The sequence below is a fragment of the Syngnathus leptorhynchus genome, chromosome 4 (assembly GCF_054491065.1).
Source record: "Syngnathus leptorhynchus isolate UIUO chromosome 4, UIUO_Slep, whole genome shotgun sequence".
NCBI lineage: Eukaryota > Metazoa > Chordata > Actinopteri > Syngnathiformes > Syngnathidae > Syngnathus > Syngnathus leptorhynchus.
The window spans coordinates 10,596,194-10,620,588 of NC_141198.1; the positions used below are offsets into that span (position 1 = coordinate 10,596,194).

General features: G+C 44.0%; 3 protein-coding genes across 3 annotated transcripts; 2 read left to right on the forward strand and 1 right to left on the reverse strand.

Annotated features, from left to right (window-relative positions):
- Positions 1-12,204: 12,204 nt before the first annotated feature.
- Positions 12,205-14,903, forward strand: ficd (FIC domain protein adenylyltransferase). The gene is made up of 2 exons (XM_085909950.1): positions 12,205-12,762; positions 12,974-14,903. The coding sequence occupies exons 1-2, from the start codon at positions 12,483-12,485 to the stop codon at positions 14,053-14,055; spliced, it is 1,362 nt and encodes a 453-aa protein (XP_085766076.1). The 5' UTR covers positions 12,205-12,482; the 3' UTR covers positions 14,056-14,903.
- On the reverse strand, positions 14,180-20,970 carry sart3 (spliceosome associated factor 3, U4/U6 recycling protein). The gene is made up of 19 exons (XM_085909949.1): positions 20,684-20,970; positions 19,669-19,795; positions 19,479-19,583; positions 19,215-19,399; positions 18,920-19,025; positions 18,526-18,650; positions 18,274-18,429; positions 17,981-18,119; positions 17,790-17,897; positions 17,618-17,695; positions 17,483-17,541; positions 17,224-17,333; positions 17,037-17,149; positions 16,887-16,963; positions 16,634-16,796; positions 15,949-16,403; positions 15,618-15,770; positions 15,348-15,532; positions 14,180-15,276 (listed from the first exon to the last, which is right to left on the reverse strand). Exons 1-19 carry the CDS (start codon positions 20,879-20,881, stop codon positions 15,114-15,116), a joined length of 2,805 nt encoding a protein of 934 aa, XP_085766075.1. The 5' UTR covers positions 20,882-20,970; the 3' UTR covers positions 14,180-15,113.
- On the forward strand, positions 20,496-22,842 carry iscua (iron-sulfur cluster assembly enzyme a). Its single transcript, XM_085909951.1, has 5 exons — positions 20,496-21,156; positions 21,785-21,898; positions 21,978-22,088; positions 22,172-22,250; positions 22,462-22,842. The coding sequence occupies exons 1-5, from the start codon at positions 21,061-21,063 to the stop codon at positions 22,548-22,550; spliced, it is 489 nt and encodes a 162-aa protein (XP_085766077.1). The 5' UTR covers positions 20,496-21,060; the 3' UTR covers positions 22,551-22,842.
- Positions 22,843-24,395: the final 1,553 nt, after the last annotated feature.

Sequence of the window (24,395 nt, forward strand, 5' to 3'; positions counted from 1 at the left end):
CACTGGAAGGCAGTGCGATAATAAGTGAAACAGCAAGAAGGGTCTGAGGGAGGATCCTGCGAATAGTATGCCCCCTCTGTGGAGACCTAATTATCTCTGTCTAGCCTTTTTCTCCACATTATTTGCTCACCTGTTGGCCCTGCTTGGGCCCTCGGGCAGGTAACCAGTCAGTGACGCCTGACGGAAAACTTGAAACCGGCCCCGGGGGAATTTGCCTTTAATGTGACTCATGCTGCAGCAGAAAAACAAGCAAGCGTCAACACATGAAGAAAACATCAACGCAGCCTGAACATGACAACTTCTGTCTCTCTTGTGTAGCGCCACAAATTAAATATTTCCCAGAGACCCACACACACACACACACAAATCCTCTTCTTTGTTCAAACATTCAGAATTGGTGAAACGTCTCCCTTTGGGGGTCCTGCGATGATGAGAGCGAGGCGGAGGACAGAAAGCAGCATAAAGTGAATTAATCATGTGCAGTTTCTCCGGGCCGTAGACGAGAAGTCACAAGGAGAGAGAAAAAAAAACAGAAGTACGGCATCTCAATCATAGCACAACCTTCCAGTAAAATAATTATACCTAATCCTCTTCGTTTTTGTATTGCTGCCTTTTATTGGCTCGGAGGGAGCTGTACATTGAGGGAGACAGCTAAGGTCTCTCAACACCAACAAAGCTCCTTGATAGCAAGTCACATGAGGAAGTGTTTGCGGCAAAACTTTGGAGAGCTTGATATTTACTGTATTTGTTCCGCCATGGATGGGCATATCATTTTCTACTCCTGAGAAACATTGTTGCTTAAGATTCTGAGAGAGGCATTTACAATGAGGGATCCAGATCCTCTGAAGTCTGAACAAGGGAATAAATGAAGAACTTTATTCATTCATTTGATAGTCACTTGCAGAATCCAGTGTGGATCGGCTTGTACCTCTGAAGAAATTCATAGGAATTGTTGTTTAGTAAACATGATTGATATTGACTTTGAATTGTTAACGTTTAACAGTATCGTATTCGATATCAGATAGAGAGTCTTTGTTGAGCCTTTGCCAGCTGACTTGAGAGAAAAGGTAGGGTAGATTAGATACCCTTGACTAGAAAATGGAAAATATTGTGTCTTCAATTAACCTAACAAGCGTGTTTGAAAAACGTGTGCCTTTGCGGTTATCAAATGGATTCAATCTAGTTGTATAATATTTTGCTTTAGAGTAAGGAAAAGGAAAGCGTCTGTGTTTCTCTCTCCCCCCTCTGATATTGTTTTATCGCTTTTGTGTGAGACAGCAAGTTGTGTGTGTGTGTGGCAGTTGCATGAGGCAGATGATAACTGCCGTTGTTTGTGTGTATATACAGTCTATGACCTCGCCTGAAGAGAAATAGACAGACACTTCTTAGAACAGCCATCAGGTTGTATTGAACTGTCTCCTCGCGTACGAGTTTTTTATCAAATACTATCTCTTATTATTTTCTAAGTGCTTGGCCTGTCTTGTCTACTAAAGAGTTACATTTTCCCTTGACAAGGCAGTTTGTTTAGTTCTTTTGATGTAGGAGCAAGCCAGAATATCCAACGCTCAAGATTCGAATGCAGAACCTCTCAACTGTGTGACAGGCGTGCTAACCACAATACCACTGCGTTGAGGGTGGCAGATGGAGGAAATTAAAATAAGCCATGAACAGATGAGTCCTTAAAGGTATCATTTGTCTCATGCAGGCATTTCCCAAGAGAAGCAGCGTTACCATCGCACTGTGTCGTGTCTTAGTGTAGCAAAGCCTTTGGGGCGAGTACCAGTTCCAGTAATCACTTGGTTAACACCTGAGGCCTCCACATCCCTTCACTTACCCATTGTTGCTGCCCAGAGGGTGGACTCCTCCATTAACGACTTGGCTTTTGGAGTGGAGACTTTTTGCCCAAACTGCAGTACATATGTTTATTGTTATTATAAGTGTGAATTAGGGTGGTTTGGAGGGAGGGAGGGATGGATGGATGGATGGATGGATGGATGGATGGATGGATGGATGGATGGATGGATGGATGGATGGATGGATGGATGGATGGATGGATGGATGGATGGATGGATGGATGGATGGATGGATGGATGGATGGATGGATGGATGGATGGATGGATGGATAGATGGATAGATCGATCTCTTCTTTTACTTTTTCTAGACAGCGGTTGGTTGCGAGAAAAAAAAAAAGGAAGTCAAAGATAAGCGTGAAACAAGTGTGGGGCCTATAAAATGGTTTCTAATCTAGGTGTTCTCGTGTACACGGCAGCATCCCTGAACAGGCAGGGGGTAAATCACACCCTCGCCTGCGCTCGTTCCACCGGAGAAAAAAGATGCCTTGACCTCCCAAATCGGCTCGTAACAGCTGTTGTCAGTCTGCCAACGAGTGTGGATCTTGACATTTAGGGGCAGCATCTCGTTTTAAGATAGATATTTAGGCTGCTGACAGTCAGGGACATTTGTTGCTCCCATAGGAGAGCTCCTTCACTCACTGTCATTACAAGCTCCTCATTGGAGCCGTCCGTCCACACCAGGGTGCAAAGAGAGCCTCCATCCCTCGCCTCTCTCTCTGACTGCCTAACTAGATCCTCTATCTCTGACACGCTGCTCTGTCACCCAGAACAAAGCTCCCGCCCCGACTTCCCCCTTTTTTGACAGAGAGCCAGGCAAACGGATGCTCCACAGAGGCTGGGAGGAGAGAGCAGAACGAGATGGTTGGACAAGGCAAAGGGGTTTGAGCCAGAGGGATTTATTCCCTGTCCTGACAGGTCGCTTTTTTTTTTTCCCCAGGTGAGCTGATGGATTTTCTTCCTCTCAAAGCAATGTAGCAGCGACACGAGGTGTTGTATTAATAGTCGGTGACAGGTCATCTCTGGGGCGGGCTTCAAGTTAACATGTCAGCTTGTGTGAAGTTCATACTGAAGCCTGTTCATCTATTAAAAAGAAAAGAAAAAAAAAAACGAGAGAAGATGAAGTAAGTGTACGATGCATGCATGGGCGTCATGTATCAACCCTGATGCTGCAGATACAAGTGGAGCGGAGGAAGCATTGAAGGATAAAAGTAGCTTTGTAGCTTTTGCTATTCGGATAACAATGATCCCTGAGTGATATGAGCCGTTTAATTGCATCAACACGGCAAGAAAACGGCATTAGCACTCATCAGTGATTTCAAATGCAGGCACATGAACTTTTTATTTGTTGCCACAGCTGAGGGTTTGTGCCAGCTGGGCAAGTAACAAGTCAAAAACATGACCCAAGGGCTGTTGTTTGCATGCCAACGTTTCTTCTTTGTCTTTGGCCCATTCTTCCACATTTCCGAAACGCGAAAGACCTAAAATGACGGGAACTACGGCGGGACCCGAGCCAAATGGCAGAACCCAAAGAGCTGAGCAGATTTGCTATCTTTAGCCTCCACTTATTATATTAAACATCACTTCAAGGAAACATTCATTATCTTCATTAATTTCCTCCTCGCTGCTGTTTTGGAAAAGAAGCAGCAGCAGGAACAAACACATAAAAGGATCACTTTGAAGTCAGTAGAATCCACATCATACAGATCACAAAACCATGAGGGGGAAGCCAATTTAATTTTCAAAGGATCAAGCGTCTAAGAATTGGCAAGTGGACATCAGCAGAGAGAGTAACTGGTTAACTGTTGCGACAAACCTTAAGTCATGATGAAAGTCAGTCTTCGCTAGAACGGCGACACTTCCTGAGCCACAGCAGATTGGCGTTTATGCATCTCTGCCATGCGAGGAGGACGCCTTGTACCAAGAGCCAAGACACAATGATGCAGCCGACTCTCACTCGCAGCTTTGGAAAGGCAAATACGTGCGTCACAATCTCCTGCAAAGCTTCTATTTTTGGTCGAAGTACTCGCTGCCTTTATGTCTGTAGCCAACTTTTACATTTAGTTGGTTGGAGCAGATATTTTTGGCCAGTACGGGAGCAGGTGTACCTTCTCTGCATAATCTTAGTGTGATCTAAGGGAGCAGCACTTCATCAAAATGGAGCAAGATGCCTACATGGATTCCCTGGATACCAGACCTAGATCCTTTTTTGTGAGTTTGATGTGGCTGATGGCTTCATACGTCAGCAACGAGTGTTTCATTGTGTTCAAGCGTAAAATGTGTCTCTTGGCACATCTTTCAGAAATGTTGTGGGTTTTTTTTCTAATAATATTTCTACTTGATTGTCTATACAGCTCAGTCGGGTCACAGGTGAGCTGAGGCCTCCATTCTTCATTGGACCGGTGGCCAAGTAATCACAAGGCACATTTAAACCAACAACCTTTCACACTCATATTCACAACCGTAGACAATTTAGACCCCACGCAGGAAGGTCGGCCACAAGAGTCGAGCCCCGAACCGCAGAACCGTGAAGTAGACAAGCCAATCATTAGTTCACCGTGCTGCCTTAAAGCAGCAACAAAGCTACATAATCAAATGTTTTATATGTATTTTTAATACATACTACATGATATAGTATAGACAATACAATACATTATTTATATAGTCCTTTTACAACAACAAAAATATGCAGAAGCACGTCTTAATCGACTCTTCATTTTACGATTGCAATAAAGCTTTTTGATGTTCCACCATGGCTGTGCCCCGGTGCATAATACAAGTCCAGAAATGTATCTGTGGTTGCGCAGAATTTTGACCTCAACCCCATCAATTGCTTTGCAGTGAACCAGAACAGAAAGGTTCAGCCTAATCCTCTTTCAGATCCATGAGTATGCTCTGACATCAGATCTCATCTGGATGAATAAAAATTCCCACAGACTCACTCCAACATCTTGTGGAAAGTCTGGAAAGATATCAACTCCCCCTACATTCCATTTTCGCTGTGTGTGCATGTGTGATCAGTTACTTGCCTCAGATTGTACAGCGGCTTTTATTTCACTTTTTGATAGGATTTTAAATGTTTTGCTTGGTTTCATGTCCATTTGGTATACAACAAAACAGCACATAGAATCAATCCCTTTACTCATCACTGCTAATCATCGCATGTGTTGATGATTTTGCAGAAGGGGAATATTAACCCCAGTAAACAACTCCAAATTCTTCAGTCTGCCTTTTCAACTTTGCAGCGCACACATTAATAACGAAAGAAAATAATGCAGATCAAACACACTCCAACAGGTTATTCTCCAGGGTGATACCTCTGCAGAGACGCAGCGGGACTCTCCGCTTTGAGAGACAGATGACGGCATCAACATTCATATGTTGCCTGCACTTTGGGGGCCACAGTTTGCTCCTGCAAAGCGTCAAGCTGGGCGTGTGATAGTATCAGCTATTTAGAGCTGATAACACACGATGGCCATCTGCTGAAGATATGTCAGCTCTGGCATTCAGCCAGGAATCAATCGACACTACATTACCGCCGGCGGTTTACAGCTGCAGGCCAATGCAAGTAAGGCTATTTATCTTTATTTATACATCACATATTAAAGTATCAAATCCCTTAATAAAAGTCATAAAATCTCATAAAAGTGTGAAGAGGATATGAAGGACGGCTTGAAATAGAATTAGCAGACTATCTTGAAATTGGATCACAGCAGCTGCATATATCCACTCACTGTCCTCAATAATCAATAAGCCCTTTTATAATAAAAATACAATTTATTGGTGACAACTTCGATGTTACTATTGTCATCAATACTGAGTGTTTGTGTAAGTAATACAGCTTTAATTATTAAATTCTCCCAGAATATCATAGAAATGTAAGCGTATGCGATATCTCTCAAAACATGAGAATTCAAGTCATTAATTAGATGTGCAACAACAACAAAATACAATTTCAAGTACTGTTCAGTAATTCTATCAATTCAACAAAATTTAATGGTGCTAATGTACCAATTGTTGCGGCCTGACTAACTAATTGAATTTAACATTATCCAGCAGGAAAGATGAATATTATTTTGTACTAATTTGTTTATTGTATGATGACATGATGACAAAGCAATAAGACCTAGGAGTGCAATACGGGCGAGCAAATGTGGCAACAATGATAAAAGTTGATTTTTTTTATTGAAATTCTATATAATTTTATGTGAAATATTATATGAAATTTTCAAAAAATCTCATCTGGTCCTCATGGACCTCATCTCGTGGGATTTGTGTTTTATCCCATCCTTAATATATGTGCGTGCGTGCGTGCGTGCGTGCGTGCGTGCGTGCGTGCGTGCGTGCGTGCGTGCGTGCGTGCGTGCGTGCGTGCGTGCGTGCGTGTGTGCGTGCGTATACACTGAACCTTAAGCCACCTGTTGCCACTCTTTAAACAGAATAAGCAATGACGATGACGTGAGACTAAGTGAATTCTGTATAATTATAGACGAGATCCATCATTATTTCAATCTTTACAAACTTTTTGTTACGATTTTCTATGGTGTTCAAAAAGATTTTCCTAATGTAAATAAAAAACAAACACAGCTTGGCTCACTATGATTGGAAAACGGTCTGGAGACTCCTGCTTATAGTATTGCACAGTGTGTTTGAGAAATTATACACTGCTGCCCTCTTTGTGTTATCAGTAAAGTTGCACTTGGGAGCTAGATATATTATAGCGAAAGATCAAGGTCTGCAGTACGGATGGTAAATTCATGGAATTATTTAAGAAAATTTATGTTGAAAAATATTGACCATTGAAGTGATTTGATGATGTAATATACATTAGACTTGGACCCCCAGTGTTGGCTCGTGAGTGAACAATTCGTTCAAAAGAACGATTTTTTTCAGTGAACGATAGTGAACGAATCACTTCCTAAAGTGATTTTTTTCCGTTCATATGACCTCAACCGGTAGGTGTCAGTAATGCGCATGAAGCGGGTGCCACCTCGCCGTAAAACAAAACGAAGAAGAAAATGACGTAACTTCTCGTTCACGAACAGTCGTGAATTGCATTTCCCGTTCAGGAACTGAACGGATCTGTGAGTGAACGAGTCAGTGAGTGAGTGATTTGCATTTCCAGTTCATTGCGAGAACGGATCAGTGAGGGAACGAATCCTGACTTTCCTGTTCGCGAACGAGTTAATTCATGGGTGAACTGGCTTCCCGTGCATCAACGGATCAGTCAGTGAACGTGTTGCGTCTCCTGGCGTGAACTATGTAAGCCAGAATGTGGATTTACAATTACGATGGCACTTTTCACTTTCACTTAAGCTTTTTCCCTAATGAAGTGGCCTGTGATCAGGTACACCTCATGGACACTTCAAGGGGTACACCACACAAAGTAAAATAAATAAATAAGAAAGTGCAGCGAACGATTCGGTGAACAATCGAACAAATTGAACAAATCTTTTGAGTGAAACGGTTCAAGATTGAGAACTGGAATGCACATCACTTGTACAAAACAATGTAGACAGACAAGGTCTGTCAGGCCGATATAACCGACTGGTTAGTGACACGGGCTCTTGCTCGGAAAGGATCAGGTTCGAATCCTCATGTGCGCAGAATCCAAGTGTACTTTTAGTAATGGAACCTCGCTTTGTATGCGTACGCATATGCAAACATTGCTAAATAATTGGCTACACTTTCTTATTTATTCATTCATTTATTTATTTTTTTCCTCGTGTAGTGTACCTATTGAAGTGTCCATGAGGTGTACCTAATCACAGGCCACTTCATTAGGTAAAAGGCTTAAGTGAATGTGAAAAGTGCTACACCCGCCCTCACACCCACCTCCTTATTGGTTGTTGGATCTGTGACGTCATTCAGATTAGGTACACCGCTATTTTCAGGTGTACCTAACCACAGGCCACTTCATTAGGGAAAAAGCTTAAGTGAAAGTGAAAAGTGCCACACCCGCCCTCACCCCCACTTTCTGATTGGCTGTTTGATCTGTGACGTCATTTGGACACTCTATTAGGTACACCGCCATTTTCAGGTGTACCTAATCACAGGCCACTTCATTAGGGAAAAATCATGGTCAAAATTTAAATGAAAGTGAAAAGTGCCACACCCAAACAACCCCCCACTTTCTGATTGGCTGGTTGATCTGTGACGTCACACGGACACTCCATTAGGTACACCGCCATTTTCAGGTGTACCTAATCACAGGCCACTTCATTAGGGAAAAATCATGGTCAAAATTTAAATGAAAGTGAAAAGTGCCACACCCAAACAACCCCCCACTTTCTGATTGGCTGTTTGATCTGTGACGTCACAAGGACACTCCATTAGGTACGCCGCCATTTTCAGGTGTACCTAATCACAGGCCACTTCATTAGGGAAAAATCATGGTCAAAATTTAAATGAAAGTGAAAAGTGCCACACCCAAACAACCCCCCACTTTCTGATTGGCTGGTTGATCTGTGACGTCACACGGACACTCCATTAGGTACACCGCCATTTTCAGGTGTACCTAATCACAGGCCACTTCATTAGGGAAAAATCATGGTCAAAATTTAAATGAAAGTGAAAAGTGCCACACCCAAACAACCCCCCACTTTCTGATTGGCTGTTTGATCTGTGACGTCACAAGGACACTCCATTAGGTACGCCGCCATTTTCAGGTGTACCTAATCACAGGCCACTTCATTAGGGAAAAATCATGGTCAAAATTTAAATGAAAGTGAAAAGTGCCACACCCAAACAACCCCCCACTTTCTGATTGGCTGGTTGATCTGTGACGTCACACGGACACTCCATTAGGTACACCGCCATTTTCAGGTGTACCTAATCACAGGCCACTTCATTAGGGAAAAATCATGGTCAAAATTTAAATGAAAGTGAAAAGTGCCACACCCAAACAACCCCCCACTTTCTGATTGGCTGTTTGATCTGTGACGTCACAAGGACACTCCATTAGGTACGCCGCCATTTTCAGGTGTACCTAATCACAGGCCACTTCATTAGGGAAAAATCATGGTCAAAATTTAAATGAAAGTGAAAAGTGCCACACCCAAACAACCCCCCACTTTCTGATTGGCTGGTTGATCTGTGACGTCACACGGACACTCCATTAGGTACACCGCCATTTTCAGGTGTACCTAATCACAGGCCACTTCATTAGGGAAAAATCATGGTCAAAATTTAAATGAAAGTGAAAAGTGCCACACCCAAACAACCCCCCACTTTCTGATTGGCTGTTTGATCTGTGACGTCACAAGGACACTCCATTAGGTACGCCGCCATTTTCAGGTGTACCTAATCACAGGCCACTTCATTAGGGAAAAATCATGGTCAAAATTTAAATGAAAGTGAAAAGTGCCACACCCAAACAACCCCCCACTTTCTGATTGGCTGGTTGATCTGTGACGTCACACGGACACTCCATTAGGTACACCGCCATTTTCAGGTGTACCTAATCACAGGCCACTTCATTAGGGAAAAATCATGGTCAAAATTTAAATGAAAGTGAAAAGTGCCACACCCAAACAACCCCCCACTTTCTGATTGGCTGTTTGATCTGTGACGTCACAAGGACACTCCATTAGGTACGCCGCCATTTTCAGGTGTACCTAATCACAGGCCACTTCATTAGGGAAAAATCATGGTCAAAATTTAAATGAAAGTGAAAAGTGCCACACCCAAACAACCCCCCACTTTCTGATTGGCTGGTTGATCTGTGACGTCACACGGACACTCCATTAGGTACACCGCCATTTTCAGGTGTACCTAATCACAGGCCACTTCATTAGGGAAAAATCATGGTCAAAATTTAAATGAAAGTGAAAAGTGCCACACCCAAACAACCCCCCACTTTCTGATTGGCTGTTTGATCTGTGACGTCACAAGGACACTCCATTAGGTACGCCGCCATTTTCAGGTGTACCTAATCACAGGCCACTTCATTAGGGAAAAATCATGGTCAAAATTTAAATGAAAGTGAAAAGTGCCACACCCAAACAACCCCCCACTTTCTGATTGGCTGGTTGATCTGTGACGTCACACGGACACTCCATTAGGTACACCGCCATTTTCAGGTGTACCTAATCACAGGCCACTTCATTAGGGAAAAATCATGGTCAAAATTTAAATGAAAGTGAAAAGTGCCACACCCAAACAACCCCCCACTTTCTGATTGGCTGTTTGATCTGTGACGTCACAAGGACACTCCATTAGGTACGCCGCCATTTTCAGGTGTACCTAATCACAGGCCACTTCATTAGGGAAAAATCATGGTCAAAATTTAAATGAAAGTGAAAAGTGCCACACCCAAACAACCCCCCACTTTCTGATTGGCTGGTTGATCTGTGACGTCACACGGACACTCCATTAGGTACACCGCCATTTTCAGGTGTACCTAATCACAGGCCACTTCATTAGGGAAAAATCATGGTCAAAATTTAAATGAAAGTGAAAAGTGCCACACCCAAACAACCCCCCACTTTCTGATTGGCTGTTTGATCTGTGACGTCACAAGGACACTCCATTAGGTACGCCGCCATTTTCAGGTGTACCTAATCACAGGCCACTTCATTAGGGAAAAATCATGGTCAAAATTTAAATGAAAGTGAAAAGTGCCACACCCAAACAACCCCCCACTTTCTGATTGGCTGGTTGATCTGTGACGTCACACGGACACTCCATTAGGTACACCGCCATTTTCAGGTGTACCTAATCACAGGCCACTTCATTAGGGAAAAATCATGGTCAAAATTTAAATGAAAGTGAAAAGTGCCACACCCAAACAACCCCCCACTTTCTGATTGGCTGTTTGATCTGTGACGTCACAAGGACACTCCATTAGGTACGCCGCCATTTTCAGGTGTACCTAATCACAGGCCACTTCATTAGGGAAAAATCATGGTCAAAATTTAAATGAAAGTGAAAAGTGCCACACCCAAACAACCCCCCACTTTCTGATTGGCTGGTTGATCTGTGACGTCACACGGACACTCCATTAGGTACACCGCCATTTTCAGGTGTACCTAATCACAGGCCACTTCATTAGGGAAAAATCATGGTCAAAATTTAAATGAAAGTGAAAAGTGCCACACCCAAACAACCCCCCACTTTCTGATTGGCTGGTTGATCTGTGACGTCACACGGACACTCCATTAGGTACACCGCCATTTTCAGGTGTACCTAATCACAGGCCACTTCATTAGGGAAAAATCATGGTCAAAATTTAAATGAAAATGAAAAGTGCCACACCCAAACAACCCCCCACTTTCTGATTGGCTGTTTGATCTGTGACGTCACACAGACACTCCATTAGGTACACCGCCATTTTCAGGTGTACCTAATCACAGGCCACTTCATTAGGGAAAAATCATGGTCAAAATTTAAATGAAAGTGAAAAGTGCCACACCCAAACAACCCCCCACTTTCTGATTGGCTGTTTGATCTGTGACGTCACACGGACACTCCATTAGGTACACCGCCATTTTTAGGTGTACCTAATCACAGGCCACTTCATTAGGGAAAAATCATGGTCAAAGCTTAAATGAAAGTGAAAAGTGCCACACCCGCCCTCACCCCCACTTTCTGATTGGCTGTTTGATCTGTGACGTCATTTCGACACTCTATTAGGTACACCGCCATTTTCAGGTGTACCTAATCACAGGCCACTTCATTAGGGAAAAATCATGGTCAAAGCTTCACGGAACGTGAAAAGTGCCACACCCGCCCTCACCCCCACTTTCTGATTGGCTGGTTGATCCGTGACGTCACTCGAACACTCCATTAGGTACACCGCCATTTTCAGGTGTTCCTAATAACAGGCCACTTCATTAGGGAAAAATCATGGTCAAAGCTTAAACACTGTGTATGTGTTGTATTATAGAAAGAAATGTGTGAATTACCCGAGACAATTATTATTATTATTATTATTATTATTATTATTATTATTATTATATATAATATTTTTGTTGGAGGGGTGATGTTTTTCCCACGGGATGTTTTAATATAGAGAAAAATGTGTGCTTTGCCATTGTCGACATTACCGTGCGTTTACTTGATTGTTTTTTTTTGTCTGGTGTATTGCTTAGTTGTGTGTGTTATTGAAGTAAAAAACAAAAAATAAAAAAACCTGGATCAGTGTGTGTGGGGGGGAGACGATTCGTTGAACTGATTCTAAAGATTCAGTTCACTTAAAATAACTGGAATGCACATCACTAGTGGCGCCTGACAGATCAAATGTAGGGCATATTAGATGAACCCAGTCTTCCAATCAGAGAGGACTACGAACTTTCTCTGTATTGCAGGTTTTTAACCAATCACCGTCGTTCTTCTACATGCGTCTGACCAATGATTTCGCTGTATGTTTACAAGTCCGGACGAAAAACGCCGACTGTATGTTTTCAAGAGTTGTTGGACCAGTTTTGCTATTTTTTTGGGATATTTCTCGTCGATCAGCGTATTGAAAAGCTCCGCAGAAAAATCTCCTTAATGTAGTAACTGGAAAATGTTTTGTTCATTGACGAGTGGCTGGTGTTCCATTTGTTTCCAATCTCAGCCATCCGATCTTCAGCTTCCCCAGCTGGGGTCCAAATAGAAAGTGTGGCGTGGTGTAGAGAATGGAGGATTCAAATGAGAATTGTCATGGCGGTTATGACGGCGTGGCGATACACTAGCGACCGTCTCCTCGGAGGATGGGGCCCACTTCTGTGTGTCTTCCTGGGATCTCTGGTGGCCCTGCTAACACCATTGGTTGGAGTAGAGGAGTGCAATGGTTCCTTGAATGCCATCGCACAGTTTCGATGCCGGCTGTGGGGGGTCTCACTGCAGCCGCAAACTGTGCAAACCACCGGCCTCACTCTCCCTCTCACGGGCCTCGACCTGCTTCCGCTCAGATCCAAGCCTAGCAAAGGTACACACACAATGCCTAAAAGGGTTTCTGTTCCCACATCTTCCCCTTGTCTTGACAATTCAGTTGGGTTCAAGTCAGGCTAGCCCACCACGAAACAAAAACATCACTGAAAGTAGCTAATGTACACGTGTTGTTTGCATGTATGTAGTCTCTATAGCTCTTGTGTGTTTTTTTTTTCTTGAGCTGACTTCTCCCTCCTTTTGTGATCTAGAGATGGTTTTTGAGGCCAGAGCGGCTCTGCAGCTGGCCCAGGAGATGAGGAAACAGGGCAAGAAGGAGAAAGCTCACAAGCTGCTGGTACACGCACTCAGTCTGAATCCAGACTATGTGGACGCCCTGACCGAGCTCGGGACTATTTTGGAGGAGGAAAAGGACGTCGTGCAAGCAGACCACCTGTACACGAAGGCGTTGGCTATCTCGCCTTGTAACAAGAGAGCACTGGTGAGCCGAGACCGCACCTTACCGTTGGTGGAGGAGATTGACCAGCGTCACTTTGGCATCATTGACAGTAAGGTGCGTAGGCTCATGTCCATCCCTAAAAGCAACTCTGCGCTACGCCGGGTGATGGAGGAGACTTACTACCACCACATCTACCACACAGTGGCCATAGAGGGCAGCACTCTCACGTTATCCGAGATCCGTCACATCATCGAGACGCGCTACGCCGTCCCCGGCAGGAGCCTGCAGGAGCAGAACGAGGCCATTGGCGTAGATGCAGCCATGAAATACATCAACACCACACTGTTGTCCAGAACGGGAACAATCAGAGTTAGTGACATCCTGGAGATCCACAAAAGAGTACTGGGTTACGTGGACCCTGTGGAGGGAGGGCGCCTGCGCACTAACCAAGTGTTCGTAGGCCATCACATCCCGCCGCACCCGCAGGACCTGCAGCGGCACATGCAGGAGCTGGTCCAGTGGCTCAACTCGGACGAAGCCTTGCAACTGCACCCGGTCGAGTACGCCGCCCTTGCTCACTACAAACTGGTGTACGTGCACCCGTTCGTGGACGGCAACGGGCGCACGTCGCGGCTCTTGATGAACCTCGTGCTCATGCAAGCCCGATACCCGCCCATCACCATTCGCAAAGAACAAAGGGCAGAGTACTACGCAGCTCTAGACACGGCCAACGAGGGCGACGTGCGTCCTTTCATTCGTTTCATTGCCAAATGCACCGAGATTACACTCGACACTTTGTTGATCTCCACCACTGAGCATCCGGTGGGACTCCCGGGAGCCCAGCAGGGTCAAGCTTGTCCTGATTGCAAACACACCATCCCAGTTCACAACTGATTTGGGGACTAGCATTAAGAGGTCATAAACATCAGTTCATGTGTTGAAACTGCTGAAAATTGGCGGAAGAGGCGATCGAGTCCATGCGACGACCGTTATGACTTTGATTCTTTTGGGAAGAATGTGATAGCACTTTCATCATTTATTTATTTTATGCAAATAAAGCGATATTAACTTTCAGCTTTCAAATCAAAGGTAATATATGGATTAACAACCATTAACTAGCCATTAAACATTTCAATGAACTTAAAAATTAATTTTGTATTCACTGTCTATAAAGCAGCCACACACACTACATGATAAACAATGTGTATTGAATATTACAGTAGGCCACTGTGGTGAGCACTTTACATAGCTTGTATTCCAAATCATAATTGTCATCCACTTATTTGTACTTTTTATTTATTTTTTCTTAAGTTGATCTATTTGATGAACACTGGCAAAAGTGCATACTTTTGAAATTAAATGTGAGGGCCTGAAGCAATTCAACTCCAGCCAGTTAATTTATTATGCCTTTTAAAATATGACATTTTAAGTCAAACAGAAATTTCAAGGGATCACGTTTAAGTTTATGTCAAAAGAGAGTGTTGGACCAGTTTTAATCATTTAACTGTTTCACATGGTTGTCTTTCAACTCACAAAATCTAACAAAAATAATTTTGCACAATTCTGTTGACAACTGATAGGTATGTCTTCTTATTGTATGTACACACACTCATCTACACATTGCTTAACACTGTTCGATCCAACGTCCGATTCGAATAAGAAAATGTTGAAGTTGGGAAAATGGTGTCTACCATTTTTTTTCAAACATATTTACAAACACTTGTTTCATAAAACCTGACAGCAACATTTAAACACAACCAGGAAGGAAAAGTAAAAATGGCAAGGGTCCAAAGTAGTCTTGGGGCTGGTGGAGGGCAGCAGCTCTGCAGTTAAGGCAATCTCGCGGCAACAAGGACGAGAAGGCTGACATTTGCAGAAAGTGGCTTCCAAACACTTAGTATTTTGGAAGGGATGGCATGATTGCTTTCCATGTGAACCCAGGCAGCATCCTTTCACTTCTTCAGGAGCATCTTAGCAAAGTCTGCATTGGACAAAGGCTTGGCATCTCCGCTACCTTCCTCAGACGCGCTCCCGTTCTCCACTTTGCTTGATGGCCCACTTTGGCGATTCAGAGAACGAGGGAGCAATGACACCTGTGTGCGTCCTCTCCCTCTCCTGGGAGGGCAAAATTAGACAAAGCCGTTAGCGCTCATTAAGAGGACCGAAGAGGCCTACGGTACACTTACGCGCCGTAGGCCTGGTGGGGCGTCAGATTTGTGGCGGGCTGGTTGGCACCGGGCTTGCTCGAGTTTCGGCGAGGAGGGTTGCTTATAGCAACAGAGATTTTGTTCCCCTCCACGTCCGTGCCGTCCATTTTCAAGACTGCCTGAGATGCCTGAGCTTCTTCTGCAAACTCAACATATGCCAAACCCTGCACAAGCCAACAATACTAAAAGGTCAGCCCGTGTCCTCATCATTGTCACGCTCACCGTCTTGCACGGCCCTCGGGGTCTCACCTTGGGCTTTCCCGAACGGAATGTAACGAGACGAACTTCCTTGACTGTGCCGTGACTCTTGCTTATTTCTTCCAGTTGCTCCTTGGTGCAGGAAAATGGCAGCCCGGAGATGAAGATTTTTTGTTTTTCCATATTCGTGTTGTACTTGAAGACCTATGGGTGTGAATTAGTAATTTGTATTTAAAAAAAAAAAAAAAAACAGCAAGAAACGATATAATTACTCAAATCAATAATCTAATTGTTTTTTTTTTCCCACATTCTCTGCTCTCTATGGTGTTGGCTTGAAATGTATTGCCACAACAAACGGATCTTCACTGTGTTTCATAATTACCTTGAAGTCTGGGTTCTTGTTCTTGTCTACACATGGTGACACAAACATAGGCCTGCCCTCCACTTCCCGTCTGTCGAGTTTGAGGGCTTCTGAGACGGACTCTGCGTTTTCAAACTGCACGTAGCCGTAACCCTTGAAAGTCCCCTTGTTGGAGGAGACCAGGCGAATCTGTTTGACGGTTCCACAGGTCTCAAAGAGTGTCCTCAGTGTGTCCTCGGGTGATTCCAGGGTATACGACAGGTTGCTGATGAATACGCTGTTGTCATCGTTGCGAAGCTCCATTTTATCGTCACTTTGATTCTGGGCACCGTCCTGCTGGGCTTTGTTGAATCCAGGCCTTGTTGAACCTTTGTAGCCAGGTGGAGCTTTCTTCTCACTCGTTTGAAGCTCGGGACTCTGTAAGTACTCCTCTTTGCTTTGCTCACCATTTCCTCTATGTCGCTTTGGAGCTTGTTCTGTCAACGACAGACGGGAACAAATATGTCTGCTTTAACATAATGGTTGAGACCACAATAAATCATTCACATTGATAAATCTGCTACAGCCTAAAACCTTCTGATGTCTGATAAAAAGCTGTGTTTGGCGGAAAAGAAATGGCAATTGTATACAATTGTCATTTTGGGGTGGGAAACTCAAATTATTTGAACAAGAGTGTTTGGTATGTTAGTCTACGTCTCCAATTTACCTGCATGGTCAGTCCACTCATCCTGCTCTGCTTTCCTCTTCTCCCCAAAGCGACCCGTCCCTTTCTGAAATTTCTTCTGATTCCTTTTGTCTGCCTTGCCCTTCCGCCTCTGCTCCAGTTGTTCCTCCTCTTGTAAAGCCTGGATGGCTTCTTTCTCTGCCATCTAACAAACAGCCCAAAGGTTTTTGTGAGTCAAAAAAGAGTCTTCTAAAAGACACACATGCTCAAACAAACGCAAATGTCTGCTTCAGACCTTTGCCCGTTGCTCATTAACTCTGTTCAGACGAGTCTCGGTTTTTTGGACCGCCACGTCCCAGTCCTCCAAAGAGCCTGGGTGCGTAGATGTATCATGAAAACCTCTCCAACTCTTGCATCAGCATGTCATATGTGGGGGGGAGCTCACCTTCCACTCTCTCAAAGGTGAGCAGGACCTCACACACGTGTTCCGGGTAGTCAGAGGTGCACTGGACCGCTCGGTGAAGCGCTTTCCGACAGTGGACAGAATCTCCATAGGCTCTGGCGAGGAAAAGCGAAATACAAGTCAGCATGCTGTCAGGTTTGTTTGATATCTCACTTTGCACATGACCGACCTTTCGAGGTTGTAGTATTCCAGCCACATGTTGGCATATTTTGCATTCCCTTTTGTCATAATGCTGTCCCACAGTTCCCGGGCTTTTTGCATGTTTTTACAATGCCGGGCCTGTGAAGAGGTCAAGTCAAGTATTTGTAAAGCCCTTATGCACAAAGGAGTCTCATAGTTGTTGGCAAATTTGATACAGACTGAAACGAGGGCAAATACAAAGGAGGGCCCATCCATTCAAAACCATTGCCATAGTAACAACAACCTACCTCTATCCTTGCCCAGATCTGCATTATGTTGCAGGAAGGGTCTCCACTTTCTCCAAATCCTAATGTCAAGACACAACGAGTCAGAGTGGAAAACTTTCAACTCCAACAGAACATTCTGAATGAGAGTTCACCTACTTTCTTCAACATCTTGTTTCATGTAGTCCAGACAGCGAGTGAAGGATCCTCGGAGCTCCTTCAATTCTTGACTTGATTCTGCGACACGGGGGAAGGCCAACAGCAGAGGGACAATGCACCAATGTTTCCAAACAAACAGACAAGTGCGGACTTTGCGTAATGCTGCTCTCACCTTGGCTGAAATCCACACGTCTCCTCTGGTAGTCGAGATAAACCTGCCAGATCTCCACATAATCCGTAGCTTGAATGAAGCCTGCATTCAGAGCTTTTTCAAACAAATCTGTGGAAAACACCAAGATCACCTTCAGTTTTCCTTATCACAGACGCGTAAACTGTGTGCAGATTAGTCCAATTCGTATTTGCCTGGAACTGTTTGATGAGTGCCTCCGTGCCTCTCGACAGCTTGCAAGTAGCTCTTCCACAGACTCATAGTCCACGGACAGTTTCGGACAGCGCGATCATGAGTGGAGAGAACCAGATCTTTGATTTTCAGTTGACGGTCCTAGACAGGCCAAAGAAAACAAAACCAACTGTGATATGCCATCGTCTTTGGATTTAATATTGTTACGGCCAATTGCTTACTGTTCGCCAACATAAATCTCCACAATATTACAAAACTATTTGACTGAAATAAAAGTAATCTGAGGTGTACTCACGAGATATATAGTGTATTTGGTCCACATGTCCGGTACCAGGCAATTCTCAACCAAAGCCCGCTCAAACGTCATCTGGATGCGGGCCGGGTCCCCTTGCTTCATTTCAAAGTCGATATAGGCCTGGTACTCGGCCAGTTTGGGCGTCTCCGCTACTAGCTGCGAGAGGACAACCGAATAAATCAAGAGACAGCTTGCAGAGTCATGTGACCCAGCAGGAAAATCAAGTCTGATTCCTCATTGGTGGTTGCTTACCAGTGACTCTTCAAAGGGCTTGTACTTCTCCCTCTGCTGCAAAGCAGTTTTGTACTGATGCAAGATTTCCTCCGGTGCCCCTTGGTCAGACCATTCTTCATACTCTGCATATGTTGCCTCCATGTCTAAAGAACCAAACAAACATTTTTAACTGATGAAACAAATCACATACGTAAACAATAATTAAAATCACAACATGTATAAAAAAAATGAATGAAGTGACAAAAGGTTGATTGCTTTTACATAGTCTTCAAGATTGACTCTGACAATCATTGTTCAACAACATTGTCTCCCCCCACCACCATGATTGATGTACATTTCTTCAGGCTAGGCCGGCCCACACAGTTGCTCATTTTCGAGCACCCCATCTGGAGCAAGAGGAGGACATCCTTACCCATTAATGGAATGGTCAGCTGGCGGCGAAACAGCGTATGGATGCGCTGAAGCTGCTTGTTCAGCAGCTCTTGCTCGTCGTGGCTGGGAATCTTGCCAGGAGGAGGCTGAAAGCAAAGACAATAGAAAAGATGAACAACACAACAAAATGACTACAAGGAAAATGAGCCAATCCGGAGGCATTAACACAGAGAAATGTCGCTGTTGTGGAGGCCAAGGGAGACAATTTGAACCTCGACTGGGGAACGGCTACATCGGACATTGGTGAAAATGTTGCTCATGAAGACGACACTGACCTGCACTGTGGCCAGAATGGCATTCTCAAATTCTCTGTAGGCCTCCCACACCGTTTGCCCCTTGGTCATGTGAAGCCCAACAGCTGTGATGGCTCTCTCAAAAACGGATCTCACTCTCTCGATGCCACCCGGCGAGCCCATGCCGCCGATAGAATACTGGGCATATTCCAGCCAGATATCTGGGCCTGAGTGTAACAATAAGATGCCAAATCTCAGCAAACAAAGCTACGTGTCAAGTCTTTAGGTTTGCCCGTATGCACTCACAAATGTAGTCTTTTATAGCCTTCTCAAAAAGCTCGTTCACTTTTTCTCGGTTTGGTTCTTCTTCAGTCAGGCGGATCTCATCCTTGAGCCAGTCGAGCCAGATCTCTATGGGGTTACACACAAGAGGTCAGCAATATGCAATTAAAACAGATCAACATGTTTGTCTGCGTCTGGACCTACATCCACCAACCTTCTGTGAGAGGAAAAAGTTCACTCATCTTCTGCCTCGCCTTTCGCAAGCGCAGAAGTTCACCCTCATGTTTGAGTAGTTTGATGAGGTCAACATGGCAGTTGTAGTCGAAGGCGTTGATTGATAGCTGGAAAACACAAAACGGTGTAGTTCAACATGTGAGATTGGTGTCTTTTTGACAAGCGAATGGTAAAAATTGTGTTTACAAATAATACAGTGAGACATCTTTCTTTCATGTCTTTTTACTAATCCACAGGAGTCCTCTGTTTACAATGGTAGTAAGTCTGACAATGTTTCACCTCAAAGATTACAAACGTTTCACAAGGAAAATGTGTGCAACGGCATGAGGACCACTCAATTACTGCTATATATCATGTTTTTCAAAAATACTTTTATGATCTGGGTTTTGTTCAGTTTTTCCCACAGCGCCATCACCAAGTGTGGTGTTTAGTTGGTTTTCTTATATGCATACATACATTTATTGAATAAATGTGGTTTGTTGTTTATTTCCTGTGTTGCTGTTGAGGGAGATTATTTCAACTGATAGGACATTGAGCCAAATACGAAGAAACATGCATTTAATAATAACAGGTGACCATTCATACGTTAGATGTGTACTTTATTTGCACACTTTTTTGCAAACTTTATTTAGCAGAAGCATTCAAGTTTTCTTTTGTAGAATGAACATATAAAATAGACAAAAGCAAAAATTCGAAAAAGCAACAAAAAACTTAAGATTCAAAAACACGTTTTTGCACTCTGATAACTTGTTACGTCCTGGGGTTGTGACGTCACAAAGCAAAACGCGCGGCGCGTGTACTGCTAGCATCATGTCCACGCCACTAACGTCGCCAACGAGAGCCATTGTGACAACTGAAGACGACAATTGTTTCTTCTAATCCTGCGTGAGGGCAAATAGCGTAGCAAGCGGTCGCTGGTGAAGTTGTGGTCGACTGCTTCCCACTCATTCATTCGCGTTTAGCTTCTCGGCTAACGCCACAAAATTAAGAGTTACCTGCTCTTCTAGCCGTTGGATTTCCGCTTCATTTTCTTTCTCATCTTCGGACGTGTCGTCCTCTTCATCGTCAGAATTGTCGACTCCCATGCTCTCCCCGCCGTCGCCCTCCGAGTCCATTTCCCGATCGTCCATCTCCTCGTCGTCCTCGTCCATATCCTGCAAATGCGTAGGATCTGCGTTGCTCGTCGCTGCCATGTTGGAAAGGCTGTCTTGCCTAGTAACAAGCCGAAACAGCCCCTATTCCGTGTTGTAATAACAAACCCAAGCCGCTAGAGGGCGCTCCGACCCTTCGTTCCCCGAACACGGTGTTTATCAACAAACTCATCAAGAGTCGCGTTTACTCGTTTATTTCCGGAACTTGTCGGTTTTTGAACATGGCGATGGCCTTACGAAAGTCTTCGTCGTTGTTGTTGTTGAACACAAGATTGCTGTGTCCGGAGCTACAAATCACCAGCTCATATCACAAGAAGGTAATCAAATGGATTGTCATCACACCTTGCCTTACTTTTTGCAACGAATCTGTAGCATTTGCTGCGTTCTTTGCTCGTGCGTGCTGCCTTATTGGGCCAACAGTTCTAGCGTTTAATCAATAACCTGATTAAAGTCAACGTCCTAGTTTGTCTTTGTCCTTACTAGTAAGTCGATTCAGTGTAGAATGAATGCGTATTTTTATCGTTTTACTTCACCACCACTGTCTCCCATTACTGTGTATGTATGACATTTCTGTACACCAGGACAAATGGTGTCATACTAGCAGAACATGTTACAAGTGGGCCTTTTGATTCCACTAAGAGTCTAGAGGGGTCCTAGTGGCCCACATGCTTACTAGTTAGTCCTAGTAGTGATACTAGTGCAGCCCAGTTGTTTTCTAGTGAGGTTTAATTGCTTACTTGAAGGCCAAAATTAGCACAAGTGGTGTAACTAAAATACTTGACAAGATAATGGTTCCCACTAGTGCGATTGTCCATCAAGTTAGAACAGAGAGCACGAGTATATCAAGGTGGATATTGATATATTTGTTAAACAAACGACAGTCCTGTTGCGTTATATAATGTTTCTCAACTATGAGTGATAAACAGGTCTTGTATACTTCTGAAGGTTGTGGACCACTATGAAAACCCAAGAAATGTGGGCTCTTTGGATAAAAATGCCAAGAATGTGGGGACCGGTTTAGTCGGCGCACCAGCCTGCGGCGACGTCATGAAACTCCAAGTAAGTGAAGTGGTAAAAAGAAAATTGACATAACTGCTGGTGTGCGTCAAGCAGATCAAGTGATTTATTTTATCTCTAGGTTGAAGTGGATGAAAATGGTAAGATCGTGGATGCCAAATTCAAGACTTTTGGTTGCGGATCGGCCATTGCTTCCAGCTCTCTGGCGACTGAGTGGGTGAAAGGCAAGTCGGTGAGTCTGCAAAGAATCAAACATTTCTGGGGGGGAAAAAATTATTGCAATGATTGAGGTTTCTCTCATCCTTTTTCTTGCAGATCGATGAGGCTTTGAGAATCAAGAACACAGACATTGCAAAAGAACTCTCACTCCCACCTGTCAAGCTTCATTGTTCCAGTAAGCAATGACACAATATGAAACGATATTTAAAAGCAGAAATTGGTAGAACAGATGTCTATGTACCTTATAGCAAAAAGCATACCTCAGTGCAGGTTTAACCAATACTTGGGAGGAGATATTAGCCAAGGGACACTACCCTCTTTTTATAGAGGTATGACTTCAGGTATCACCTCAGATACCTGCTCACTCTTTTCTTCTTTTGTTTCAGTGCTTGCAGAAGATGCCATAAGAGCAGCCCTGTCAAACTACAGATTAAAACAGAACAAGGAGGAGCAAGGTGTCAAAGCCAGCGGTTAATTTCGCAATCATTAATTTTCCATAATGGGTCGGTGTACCTCAGGGTTGTGTCATTTACGTACAAGCATGTTGTTATGAGGACTTCCTTTGAAATTATAGCTCATCCCTTCTCTTTTCTCGGCTAATAATATAACAAGCCTATTGTTCAATAACATTTGCATTTATGATGCTGCAATAAAAATATTTCTTTAGCATCAATCGCATACCAAAAACTATATCTGTGTCGTTTGATTTTACTCACATTTGTCATGGAGATTTTGAAACTGGAAATTAAAGGTCAATAATACAATAATTCTGATGTGTTTCTTTTATGCTAGTTTTTATGTCTTGATAACAGACAAGAGGCAGAAACGTTTAGCAGCATGAGGAGGAAACAGCTAGCAGCCAAATGAGCACTGAGTGAAGGAAGTTGGGGGTAGACGAGGTAGTGTCGTTCTTTGTGAAAAACGAAGCCTGTGACATTGCTACATGGGTTGTAATCATCTGAGAACGGTGGGGGGTGATGGTGTCGATGTGCTTTTTTTCCTCATAAGGACTTGGAGTTGAATGGGACAGGCTCACGGTTTGGCCCTTATTCAAGTAAAAACACTCATAAGTGAAAGTGTTCCAAAACAAGTGTTCTTCTAAAATCCAAGGCAGTGGGACTGTTTCCACATTGGCTTTATTTTCAGGAGGATGGCCTGCATAGGGGTCTTCTGCTATTTGCCGTGCTGACCAGCCATTCAATTTTTTCTCCTTCGGTGAACTTTGGACCCAAGGTGACGCAGTCAAAGCATTCAGCTGAAGTGTCTTGTCGTTTGATTTGAGGACACCGGGACAGATTGCGGCCATTGAGAGGTTTCGAAGCAAATGGTAAGCAAGATGGATTGGCTCAGTGCATACCAAGTCTGAGCTGGTCTTCCTTGACTTGCTGTGCATATACAAAATGTCACACAGAGAGGGCAGGTCTATCGCCAAAATGCAGTTAGCAGAGAGGTCTAAGTGGGTTAAAGAAGCCGGGAGGTTTAGAGAAAGGCTGGTCAATTTGTTGCCCTTCAGCAAGAGGATCTGCAACTTCTTCAGGCTTTCAAGCGCCCCTGGCTGGATGGCACGGATGCGATTATCTTTCAGATCCAACCGAGTGAGGTTCCTCAGTTGCGTCAAAGCACCTAAGGTGATGTAAGTGATTCGGTTCTGCTGTAGAAAAAGCGCCTCCAAGCTGGGAGGGAGGCCTCGGGGGAAGCGGGCCAGTAAGTTGTGACTGAGGTTGAGCTCCTGCAGGTTGGTGAAGGGACGGAGTAGACGGTCCACATTACAGAGCTGGTTTTTCGCCATGGACAGGATGGCGGTGTTGAGAGGGACTGAACGAGGAAGTGACTTAAGGCCCAAGGACTCACACAGAACCAAAACTCCTGGACGAAAACAGCAGCAGCCGATGGGACACAAAGATGTTGCGCCACAGACTAGTGAACAGATGCAGAAGATCACAAGAGTGCCATATCTGGACAGCATAATGAATTGCTGCAGAAGAAGAATAACACTAAGATAAGAATCCAAAATAAACAATACAGGGAGCCATTTTGTCTATCTTACCTTTCTTCGATTCTCCAGTATGTCTTCACAGTGGAGATGAACGGTCTTGTGTCTCTTTTAAAGCTCCTCTCTTTATGTAAAATCCCAGGTAGATACTCATCAAAGTTTAAAGGCTCCTCTTTGAGGTGCTGTGTTACCTCTTGGGGATTCTTAATACATTTGAGAGCTCCTTCTGCTGTTCTCTGCAATACAACAACAAGGTCCTTGTCTCCATGTTAGAGAGAGTTGTACAAATTGCCAGCTCTGCTCAAGAAGCTGGTTGATCTCCCACCA

What these genes read in the sequence shown, in the direction of transcription:
- sart3 (XM_085909949.1), bottom strand. Translation starts at nt 20,881, where the DNA reads ATGGCAGCGACGAGCAACGCAGATCCTACGCATTTGCAGGATATGGAC. An exon ending in GAAACAAGATGTTGAAGAAA is followed by an intron (nt 17,542 to 17,617) that starts GTAGGTGAACTC and finishes TCTTGACATTAG; the next exon opens with GATTTGGAGAAAGTGGAGAC. An exon ending in TGAGTGGACTGACCATGCAG is followed by an intron (nt 16,404 to 16,633) that starts GTAAATTGGAGA and finishes TGTCGTTGACAG; the next exon opens with AACAAGCTCCAAAGCGACAT.
- ficd (XM_085909950.1), top strand. Translation starts at nt 12,483, where the DNA reads ATGAGAATTGTCATGGCGGTTATGACGGCGTGGCGATACACTAGCGAC. An exon ending in CAGATCCAAGCCTAGCAAAG is followed by an intron (nt 12,763 to 12,973) that starts GTACACACACAA and finishes TTTGTGATCTAG; the next exon opens with AGATGGTTTTTGAGGCCAGA.
- iscua (XM_085909951.1), top strand. Translation starts at nt 21,061, where the DNA reads ATGGCGATGGCCTTACGAAAGTCTTCGTCGTTGTTGTTGTTGAACACA. An exon ending in GCGACGTCATGAAACTCCAA is followed by an intron (nt 21,899 to 21,977) that starts GTAAGTGAAGTG and finishes TTTTATCTCTAG; the next exon opens with GTTGAAGTGGATGAAAATGG. An exon ending in TGTCAAGCTTCATTGTTCCA is followed by an intron (nt 22,251 to 22,461) that starts GTAAGCAATGAC and finishes CTTTTGTTTCAG; the next exon opens with TGCTTGCAGAAGATGCCATA.